This window comes from Heterodontus francisci, chromosome 22 (genome assembly GCF_036365525.1).
Source record: "Heterodontus francisci isolate sHetFra1 chromosome 22, sHetFra1.hap1, whole genome shotgun sequence".
Classification (NCBI taxonomy): Eukaryota; Metazoa; Chordata; class Chondrichthyes; order Heterodontiformes; family Heterodontidae; genus Heterodontus; species Heterodontus francisci.
The window spans coordinates 70,925,819-70,937,577 of NC_090392.1; the positions used below are offsets into that span (position 1 = coordinate 70,925,819).

Consider the following 11,759-nt stretch of genomic DNA (forward strand, 5'->3'; position numbering starts at 1 on the left):
CAAGTTCAAAGAGCAGGACTGGAGTTATACTGCCACTTTTACGTTACTATGAAGCCTTGCCTCAATATGAAAATGGCAGCCTGGAGGTGGGTCTGATCTGGGTCCAGCGTATGCAAAATTAAAATGGTATGAGGCCTCCTTGGGAGGGCTGTCTCGCACACTTGGGCTTTCCACCGCCACCACGCAGAACATAACTCCAGTGCAAGCTAACAGATGCTCCTGGCAGTCTGTTGAACCATCTGGGCACTTTATAAAGAGTCTTTTTGATTAGAGATACAGCACTGAAACAGGCCCTTCGGCCCACCGAGTCTGTGCCGAACATCAACCACCTATTTATACTAATCCTACACTAATCCCATATTCCTACCAAACATCCCCACCTGTCCCTATATTTCCCTACCACCTACCTATACTAGTGACAATTTTTATAACGGCCAATTTACCTATCAACCTGCAAGTCTTTTGGCTTGTGGGAGGAAACCGGAGCACCCGGAGAAAACCCACGCAGACACAGGGAGAACTTGCAAACTCCACACAGGCAGTACCCGGAATCGAACCTGGGTCCCTGGAGCTGTGAGGCTGCGGTGCTAACCACTGCGCCACTGTGCCGCAATGTGGAATTTCCTCTCTGTGCTCTCAACATTAATATCGTGAGGAAGGATGCATGCATGGAGATCGTCTAATGGGAAGAATTACATTTGCGGCCTAAAATAGAGCAGTGATCTTGCTGCCTGCACTTTGCATTCAGTGTAATATAACTGAAACCTGAAAATGCCAACCAGCAAAGCTGTGTATCGTTTCTTATTTAATAAGCATACCTCTGTAACACGTACAGAGTCGAACATTGCTTTTCATCAACTCATACTCATTTGGAATGAGACACTGATGTTAGTTGAAAAATGTTCCCTATTTTGAAGTATCTCACTCTTGAAAGTAATTTGAAACTCCATTTATTTTAATTGCTTTGCTTTTGTTTTTACTTTTTGTGATCATTCTGACAGTGGCGCAGTGGTTAGCACCGCAGCCTCACAGCTCCAGCGACCCGGGTTCGATTCTGGGTACTGCCTGTTGCGGAGTTTGCAAGTTCTCCCTGTGACCGCGTGGGTTTCCGTCGGGTGCTCCGGTTTCCTCCCACAGCCAAAGACTTGCAGGTTGATGGGGCAATTTACAATTGTCAATTTACCTAAGTGTAGGTAGGTGGTAGGAGAATGGTGGGGACGTGGTAGGGACTATGGAATTAATGTAGGGTTAGTATAAATGGGTGGTTGTTGGTTGGCACAGACTCGGTAGGCCGAAGGGCCTGTTTCAGTGCTGTATCTCTATGACTATGACTTCTGCTGTTGACAGCTCTAGCCTTTCTCCTTGCCAAGAAAGGACTGAGCAACTCATCAAAACTTCATCCCAATTTAAAATTGTGGATGTAACAAGGACATTTCTTCCGCTGAAATCGAGCTACTTTGAATCAGTTCTGTGATGTAAATTATTGAATGGTTACAACATCGAAGGAGGCCCTTTGGTCCGTCATGCCCTTGCTAGCTCTCTCCAAGAGCAGCACAGCTAGTCCCATTCCCCCACCTTTTCCCCGTAGCCCTTCAAATATTTTCTCTTCAGATAGTTATCCAATACTCTTTTAAAAGCCACGATTAAATATGCCTCCACCAGACTCTTGGGCAGTGCATTCCAGATCCTAACCACTCGCCGTGTAAAAAAAGTTTTTCCTCATATCGCCTTTGGTTCTTTTGTCATTCACCTTAAATCGGTGGGTGCCCTCTGGTTTTCGACCCTGCCGCCAATGGGCACAGTTCCTGTCTATCTGTCCAGACCCCTCATGATTTTGAACACCTCTATCAAATCTCTTCTCAACCTTCTCTAATCTATCCTTGTAACTGAAGTCCCTCATCCCTGGATCCATTCTTGTAAATCCTTTTTGCACCCTCTCCAATGCCTTCACAATCTTCCTAAAGTGTGCTGCCCGGAACTGGACACAATATCCCAATTGAGGCTGAAACAGTGTTTTATAACGGTTCACCATAACCTCCTTGCTTTTGTACTCTGTATCTCTATAAAGCCTAGGATCCCATATGCCCTATTAACTGCTTTTTCAACCTACCCTGCCACCTTCAACGATATGTGCACATATACCCCCAGGACCCTTTGCTGCTGCAGCACCCCTTTAAAATCGTATCCTTTATTTTATATTGCCCCTCCTCATTTTTCCTCCCAAAATATATCACTTCACACTTATCTGCATTAAATTTCATCCATCACATATCTGCCCATTCCTCCAGCCTGTCCATGTCCTCCTGATGTCTCACTCTGTCCTCCTCACAATTCACAATACTTCCAAATTTTGTGTCATCTGCATATTTTGAACTTGTGCCCTGCACACCCAAGTCTAGGTTATTAATATAGATCAAGAAAGCACTCATCCTAATACCAGTACCTGGGGAAATCCCACTATATACCTTCCTCCAATCTGAAAAACAATGTTCACTGCTACTCTCTGTTTCCTGTCACTCAACCAACTTCGTATCCATGCTGTCCCTTTTATTTCATGGGCTTTAACTTTGCTGATAAGCCTGTTGTGTGGCACTTTATCAAATGCCTTTTAGAATCCATGTACACAACATCAATCCCATTACCTTCATCAACCCTCTCTGCTACCTCATCAAAAAACTCAATCAAGTTAGTTATACACTATTTACCTTTAACAAATCTATGCTGACTTTCCTTAATTAATCCACATTTGTCCAAGTAACTAAATTTTGTTGCAGATTATCGTTTCTAAAAGATTTCCCACCACTGAGGTTAAACTGACTGGCATGTATTTGCTGGGTTTATCCTTACACCCTTTTTTTTGAACCAGGGTGTAACCATGCACTCTGCAGATGAATTATCAAACTCTGATATTTGTATCAGTTAAATGATGAAATATCTGTTTGAGAGGTATTGAAGGATCATTATGGCAGGAAATTGTGATTTTCATTGCCATTCGTAAAATCCAATGCTCAGAGATGCATATTTCATAAACATGCTTTCCAGGAATTTTGTTAACAATTGAATCACCTCAATACCAAAAAAAGACACTTCATTCATTTCAAGTGAGTGTTTGCCCCTAATTCTTTGCGTTGTGTGTATACAGGATTTAGCTTTCAGTTGTCTATAGTTTTAACAATCTAATGTACTTCAAAGTTGGGGTTTTGCCTTGAAATTCCAGTCCACCTAGCTAGTATTGAGATGTAATTTAGTAACTCTGTGTAAAGGAAGGTGAAAGACTATTCGTGTAAACAATGGTGGCAGCTTGGGTATGTGGAGAGTCTCTGTTTCTCTTTCCACAGAGGCTACCTGACCTACCGAATATTATAAAGTATTTATAGCAGAGAAACAAGCCATTATGGCCCAGCAGGTTCATACCAGTGATTATGCTCCACACGAGCCTCCTCCCACCCTCTTCATCTAACTCCATCAACATATCCTTCTATTCCTTTCTCCCACATGTTCTCATCTAGCTGTCCCTTAACTACATCTATGCTATTTGTCTCAACCACTCCTTGTGGTAGCGAGTTCCACATTCTCACCATTCTCAGGGTAAAGAAGTTCCTCCTGAATTTCCTGGATTTATTAGTGACTACCTTATATTTATTGCCCCTTGTTCTGGTCTCGTCCGCAAGTAGAAACATCTTCTCTACCAATTCTATCAAACCTCTCCATAATCTTGAAGACCTCTATCAGGTCACCCCTCAGTCCTGCAGTTCCTGTTTTTATTTTGCTTTAGTTTTACATGGTGAGTCTGTTCTTAATGTTTTGTATGGGATCAGAGTTAATTCATATTAATGATATGATAATAATTGAGTATATTTCAGTTCAGGACATATATCAGGTAGAACCTGAACTTATATATTAAAGAGAAGCTTAAACTTTGCTTGTTCTGCTTTGAATGCAAGTGTTGAGTCTAAGACCTTTTTCATGTAAGGGTCAGTTTGGTGCCTGGTTCAATCATTGTAATTGGCCACCCATCCGGAACCATAACTTTTTTTTAGTGTTTCAGTCGATTAAAATCAAAGGTTTAATGATCCTGTGCTAATTTGCTTTACATTTTGACTGTGAAGAAATCTAGTGATGAACTGTAGACTTAAGCACTTAATTGTGAGTTTTATCATTTCCAAACCTCAAACATGATTTATCATGAAATGTTTAATGAATCTTCTGTAGTTTTGGCATCGAGCAATTAGATGCTGTGGAATAGTCACAATCGCTGAACATTTCCTTTATAATATATACAGAGTGCACCAGATCTGCACTGTATTAAAAAAACTCATTAATATTAATAAGGCCCATTTTGCAAACTTAATTACAAATGAAGTGCACTGATAGCCAAGTCCCGAATGAAACAAACCACCAGCTCACGTACCAACTGAACAATGTGGGAGTTGGGAAAAGTGAGTTCCAGGCTATTTTCAACTGACGGTAAATTCAGACGACTGTTTAAATTGTTCCAACTCCATTCTGATGGTTTAGGACATTATCTGAACCCCTGAATTAAATTACCCAATGTAGCTATCTTAACTCACATGTAACCATTACCTTCTTTTTAAATCTTTGAGTGCTAAATTCCCTTTGAATATTTTTCTATTTCTTAAACATTTCCAATGCTGATTCTTTTTCCCTGGTAAATTAAGAAACCTCGGTGAAAAGCCAAGGTCCATAGTGCAGGATGTTAAAAGATTGGAAAGATAAGAGGAGGAATTTAAACTCCTGGCAGAACAGGAGTTCAGATCAAAGTGGTCGCCTTTCCGCTCATTTTCACAATCTGCAGCAATTTTAACACAGCTGTTTTTACATGGGCTGTTGAGGCACTTACCTAATTGAGGTGGGAGCCTCATAAATACATACAAATTGCCATTAGAACCCTGATGCAATTTTAACTGCCTACGGAGCAGAGTTGCTGCCGTGGACACCCAGGGGAGGTCCTGCCAGGTGAGTTTAGAACTTACCTGTATAGGGCCGGGAGCAATAGGAGAGCTCTTCTGGGTCCCATAAAGAAAGTTTAGACAGTTTCATGTTTGCTCCCCACTTCCTGGGCCCAAAGCCAGCTGGCTGCCTCTGGATGCCCATTCTGGTCAGTGGTCAGCCATTAAAATAGACACAGCCTCCCACTGGGCAGAAGTCCCACAAAATCCCCAGCGGCTTTCCACCCAGGAGTCATAATCCCACTCCCCACAACCATGGAATTAAAATAGAATAAATTGGGAAACAGTGATTAGATGCTGCCAAGTTTGGGTTCTGAAGCCTGCAGATTCTCGGGAGGACAACAGCATGTCCACAGTTTTGAACTCCTGACTTGCAATAAATGCAGGATCACAAATTTAAGTAGTTATGGGGAAATGCAAAACATCATTTAGTTCTCCAATTGATCCAAGAAATCTGTCACCTTATCATTTTCAAGCAAAGCTATTGCTGTAGTCCTTTCAGTTATTTTGACTGCATCATGGAGGTTTTCTTTTACAACTGCCTGCAGAGTAATGAATCAAAGATCTGTTTATTTTCAAGCAATATCAAAAGAATGCTTTCATGTGCAGATTGATTTTTTTACTGATAGACATCAAGGTTGTTACAGTCGAAACAAACTAGATTTTCAACTCTAACATATTGGGCTGAATTTCCATGCAGGCACCAGTAACACATGCAAGTCCTGAGCCCGTGCATGGCCTCAGCTTACCTGAGGGAGCAACTTTATGTGAGACAGCCTCCTGATGGGCGGGACAGCATCAGGGAGCCATCCTGACGGTGTTTCCCACTGCTTTCCGTATCCCCCTCCCTCCCCACCGCCTCCAAACCCATCTCCATGGGACTGGGAAAATACAGCCCATTATCTCCAAGGTTGGCTTGGCTCAGTTGATAATACGCTCACCTCTGACCTAGGAACCTGTGGGGTCAAGCCCATGAGGTGAGCACACAAGCTGAGTTGACATTCCAGTACAGTACTGTTTCTCCTGGATAACACATGAAAATTAAGCCTTGTCGGCCGGTTCGAGTTGTTCAGTTAAACGCTGTACAAGGGAGAGAATGTATCTACTAGTGTCTTCGCCAACATTCCCCCTAAACCAACAGCACCAAAATGAACATACTGGGTATCACATATGGGCAGACATAATTTTGAAGGAGCAAAACCTTGAAGCTATTGAAATAGTATTTTTAGAATGAGGGTGCACCTTGGGCCTTATCTAGCTCCATTGCAATTCCTCTTTCTTACTGTTAAGCACTACAATGCAAGTTACTCACCATCCCAGTACTCTTGATTACCTGGATTTCAGCACCTCAAAATTGCATTGCAAATTTGCAGAATTTGTGACTATACAATTGGATGCCGATCTCTGGGTCATTTATGTCATTGATGTTTGTGAAAAATGTGATTATGTTTGCTACATAACAACAGTCACTGCTGTTCAATCTAATTCATTACAGAGGGTCATCTTTATATTGGTGGCTGCAACTTTTTTTCCCTCCGGCTTCCTGACCCATTTGTTCCTTCTGTTGCTGTCGGTGTTCATGATTAGAGTTGATTCCACTGGTGCTTTATCAAAGTGGCAGTTCCCATGTCTGAGTCTAGATATTCAAAGTCAGCAGATTTTCCAACCAGGTGGGCATCACTCAAAGTCCACAAGTGCACAATTCCCAGAAGAAGTCACAAGATGACAATTGGGAGCTGAAACTGAAATCCTACAGTCACGAGGTCAATAGTACCATTCCCACCAGCTGAGACCCACTAACACAGCACAAATTAGAGTTTGAAAATCAGACTCTCCTGGGCTATATAGCTCATTACACCAGAAAATTAACTTACCGACTAATGAAAACGGGTGGCAGGATCGCAACGAGCACTTCCTGCAATTTAGCTATGAGCATTCCGTATCATTAGGACCCAGAGTTACTGCCCTGTATTTCACTACTGAATAGAAACTTGTGCTCCAAACCCATGCTGACACCAGAGCAATACTGAGGGAGCACAGCATGGTCGGAGATGCCGTCTTTTGTTCTAGATGTGGACAATGCCCCGATCTGCCCTTTCAGGTAGATATAAAAGATCCCATAGCACCATCTTGCCCAATACTTATCCCTCAATCAATGTCATTTAAAAAAAAATGATTTGGCCATTATCTTATTGCTGTTTGTGGGAGCTTGCTGTACAAAGATTGGCTGTTGTGTTTCCTTACATTGAAGTGGCTACACTTCAAAAGTACATAATTGGCTGTAAAGCACTTGGGACATCCTGAGGCTGTCCAAGGCACTATATAAATGCAAGTTCTTTCTTTTACTTTAACCAATCATCATTATTGTGATTATTAATTACTGTTACTGCCCTTTGTACCATTTTAGCATTTGCCTAGATTCCACTGCACTGATTCCATTTTGATTTTTTTAATGTCTCAGGTCATCACAGCTGTTCCGTGCTTTCTACATTCCCTTCTTGTCTGAGCAGTACACAACATACACAAACTATACAATTCTGAAACCCAGGAGATCGAAGCCAGTGCGGAAAAAGAGTGGAGGCTAGAACACTGCACCTGCAAGAGAGAGGAAGGGAGGAATCCCAGTCAGAGGCAAAGTCTTTCAAGCTCTGTTACATCTCTGCACCGTCTTGTCTCGGTTAATGAATAGATGTTTACATTTCTTGCCTGTTCTGTAATAATGTAAGAAAAGTCCGTTATGTGCACTGCCTGCGTTTTTCCTTTCTCGTACTTCCCGAGAATTGTTGTGACTTTCGGGCAAGACTGTGGACCATCTGCTATAGCCCACAGAGGATAAATTTAAAATGCATTCCACATGTCAATAAACAAATGTGTGTGTCACTGTGTGCTTTCCTGGAGTGATAGTGGTACATTCCCATCGGCTTCTTTCCAAACCAGCAGCTGGAATCCGTTCTGAACATTGTCAGAGCAAAGGTTGTGTCTTCAAGTTCAGCTTAAAATGGCCAGGAGTCTCTTGCCATTGTGATCTGGGCATTGGCTTCTTTGCGAAGTCACCACATTTCCTTGAATGATTAACGGTTCGAGAAAAATTTAAGCTACAATGTAAATCATATCATGCCCCATTGAAATTTCTGTGATATTTCATCCTAAATTTAAGTCTTTGCTATTGCCAGATGTCTCCAGGGTTGAGGGTGAAGGAGAATGAAAGCCTGAGCCGCCACATGTTGTTCGTGTTGCTCTAACACCTGCTAATATTGGCAGGGCTGGTTCGTTTCCCTCTGCTGGTTTGCTGCTCTGCGGTGTTGCAGCTAACAGCTTCACCGAGAGCTGGCATAAGTTTAGCCAAGTGAAGGCCCGCTGCCTTTGATTGTTGGTTTAAGGCTGGGATTCAAAACTGGGACCTTATGTTTGCTTGGCCACCCCAGTGCATAACCACTGCAAGAATGATGAGGTGGGAGATGAGTCTGCGGGTCGAGCAGATGGAATTTTGATGAGTGTTTGCACATTTTCTGGAAGAATCCCATAATATTTCGTATCTACAACAGGGCTGAGGGACTGGGAGGTGCTGTACTCCAGCACTCAAATATTTCATTTCTGGGCTCTGAGTGATTGAGTTTAATATTAACACGTGACAAAAGTCCTCTTTCTTTCTCTCTTTCTCTCTCTCTCTCTCTGTGCCATTATGATTGTGAATGAACTGATTTGGGGACAATTCCAATCAAATCCTTTGGGATAAAGAAATCTCACCCTTTGCTAGTTCAATAAGAAATAAATTTGGAGCATACACCAACCCAATTCCTGTGAGTGTGGGATACAACAAAGTGCCCAGAAATTACAACTAAACTGCCTATCTCATCCAGGGAGCCTGACAATCAAGATTATTCTAACTGCTACACGTGAGAAGGAGAGCACTTCCCGTTACCTGAGTTGAATAGGACACTGAGTTAGCACAATTCACACCTGTTCCTAGATGATCTTTTTGATGTTGGTGAAACGTTTCACAGAAGGTATATGCACCCTGTGAACAATGTGCTTGCTAACTAAAATAAAAACAGGAAGTGCTGGAAATACTCAGCAGGTCCGGGAGCATCTGTGGAGAGAGAAGCAGATCCGAAACGTTAATTCTGCTTCTCTCTCCACAGATGCTGCCAGACCTGCTGAGTATTTCCAGCACTTTCTGTTTTTATTTCAGATTTCCAGCATCTGCAGCATTTTGCTTTTATTTTAGTGTTCTTTCTAACTATTTGATAAAGTTCTATTGTTATCCAGTAGGGTGAAGCAAATGTATATGCAAGAGGCCAAACAGTTGCAAATGTTTGTAGTGTATAAGACTGACTGCATAAAATATAGATGGCAGACAAATACACTGGCAAGTCCTCACCAAGTAATGAGAAACCTAAACAGGTTGGCATCCTTCTATTTGCAATGATTGACATGCAGCAATCAGTTGATTTTGGTGAGGTGTCTTCTCTTGTTGCACCTTTGCTGATGGCTCTGAAGGCCAATCTTTGAGAGGCAGGTTCTGCCACAAGTGCTGCACGTGAAGCTGCCAAGTGACGCTGTGAGTTGTTGTTTTCGGCGTATGTGCCTGTTGCCAAGCTGCTGTAGCCACTGGTCGCTGTGGTAGTGCACACCAGTCCACAGGATTTGTCACCATTTCCCTCTTTCGCCAGCTGACTCCCAAGTTTAATAGTCAATATTTCGGCCCTTCAAGGAACAAAGAACAGTAGAGCACAGGAACAGGCCATTCGGCCCTCCAAGCCTGCGCCGATCTTGATGCCTGCCTAAACTAAAACCTTCTGCATTTCCGGGGCCCATATCCCTCTATTCCCATCCTATTCATATATTTGTCAAGATGCCTCTTAAATGTCGCTATCGTACCTGCTTCCACCACCTCCCCCGGCAGCAAGTTCCAGGCACTCACCACCCTCTGTGTAAAGAACTTGCCTCACACATCCCCTCTAAACTTTGCCCCTCTCACCTTAAACCTACGTCCCCTAGTAACTGACTCTTCCACCCTGAGAAAAAGCTTCTGACTATCCACTCTGTCCATGCCACTCATAACTTTGTAAACCTCTATCATGTCACCCCTCCACTTCCGTCGTTCCAGTGAAAACAATCCGAGTTTATCCGACCTCTCCTCATAGCTAATGCCCTCCAGACCAGGCAACATCCTGGTAAACCTCTTCTGTACCCTCTCCAAAGCCTCCACGTCCTTCTGGTAGTGTGGCGACCAGAATTGCACGCAATATTCTAAGTGTGGCCGAACTAAGTTCTGTACAGCTGCAGCATGACTTGCCAATTTTTATACTCTATGCCCCGACCGATGAAGGCAAGCATGTCGTATGCCTTCTTGACTACCTTATCCACCTGCGTTGCCACTTTCAGTGACCTGTGGACCTGTACGCCCAGATCTGTCTGCCTGTCAATACTCCTAAGGGTTCTTCCATTTACTGTATACTTCCCTGCATTAGATCTTCCAAAATGCATTACCTCACATTTGTCCGGATTAAACTCCATCTGCCATTTCTCCGCCCAAGTCTCCAACCGATCTATATTCTGCTGTATCCTCTGACAATCCTCATCATTATCCGCAACTCCACCAACCTTTGTGTCGTCCGCAAACTTACTAATCAGACCAGCTACATTTTCCTCCAAGTCATTTATATATACTACAAAGAGCAAAGGTCCCAGCACTGATCCCTGCGGAACACCACTAGTCACATCCCTCCATTCAGAAAAGCACCCTTCCACTGCTACCCTCTCTTCTATGACCAAGCCAGTTCTGTATCCATCTTGCCAGCTCACGTTTGCAAGCATCCTTGAAGTGGAGCTTTGGGCGCCCCACTGGTCATGTGACCCCAGCTACCTCACCATACAGAAGGTCATTAGATATGCAACCGTCTTCCGTCCTGCAGACATGTCTGATCGTCCTGCCAGGATATACCCATAATATGCCGCAAACAGTGAAGAAGGAAATTATTGAGCTTCTTTTCCTGATAGCTGTAAATCACTCATGTTTCACTGCCATACAGCAAGGTGCTGAGAAAACAGGCCTTATAAATCATCAGCTTGGTCCTAAGGCTAAGCTTGTTGTTATCACGTGCATTTTACAAGACAGACAAAGATGGTAGCTGCTTTCCCTATCAAGCTCTGCATCAAGGGACAGATTATCTGTCACTGTGGATGCATGGTAGCAGAATTTGTTAATCACTTCCAGTGGGGTGTTATTTAGTGTGATCAGGGCATAGATGCAACACATTGCCCCTTGACCATGGTTTTCTTGACACTTTTAGTCAAGGAGAACAAGTTACAGGCATGGGAGAGACAGTCCATGAGTCTTTGTAGCTGAGTTTCCGTGTGAGCGACTAGCACAGCATCATCAGCATAGAGGAGTTCTCTGATCAGGATGTGATGTGCTTTTGTCTTTGCTTTCAGCCTTGATAGATTGTAGAGTTTGTCATCTGACCTAGTGTGCAAGTAGACTCCTATATCTGCAGGGAAGGCGAAGGTCAGGTGCATGGATGAAATGCCAAACGTGGGCGCTAGGACACAACCCTGTTTCACTCCATTCTTCACTCTGAAACTGTCAGAAGTGAAGCCATTAAACTATATAGTGCAATGCATGTTGTCATGGAAGAAGCAGATGAGACTGAAGAGCTTGGTGGACAGACAATTTTTCCCAAAATCTCGTAGAGCCCTGCTCTACTGATGTTATTGAATGCCTAGGAAAGTAAGGTAAAGGGGTGTGCTCTGTTCTCGACACTTGTAGCTGGCGTATGGAGAAGA

General features: G+C 43.2%; 1 protein-coding gene across 2 annotated transcripts in view; it reads left to right on the forward strand.

Annotated features, from left to right (window-relative positions):
- The window catches only part of alg9 (ALG9 alpha-1,2-mannosyltransferase), a 265,182-nt gene extending 257,331 nt beyond the window's left edge, over positions 1-7,851 (forward strand). The window contains exon 16 of one of the 2 annotated variants that reach the window (XM_068053983.1): positions 7,432-7,518. Coding sequence is in view for 1 of the 2 variants with exons in the window: in XM_068053986.1 (XP_067910087.1) it covers positions 7,432-7,555 (124 nt within the window). In the remaining variant the exon portion in view is untranslated. Of the gene's footprint in view, positions 1-7,431 lie in introns of both variants that reach the window. The other variant, XM_068053986.1, reaches the window with a different exon arrangement.
- The last annotated feature ends 3,908 nt before the right edge of the window (positions 7,852-11,759 follow it).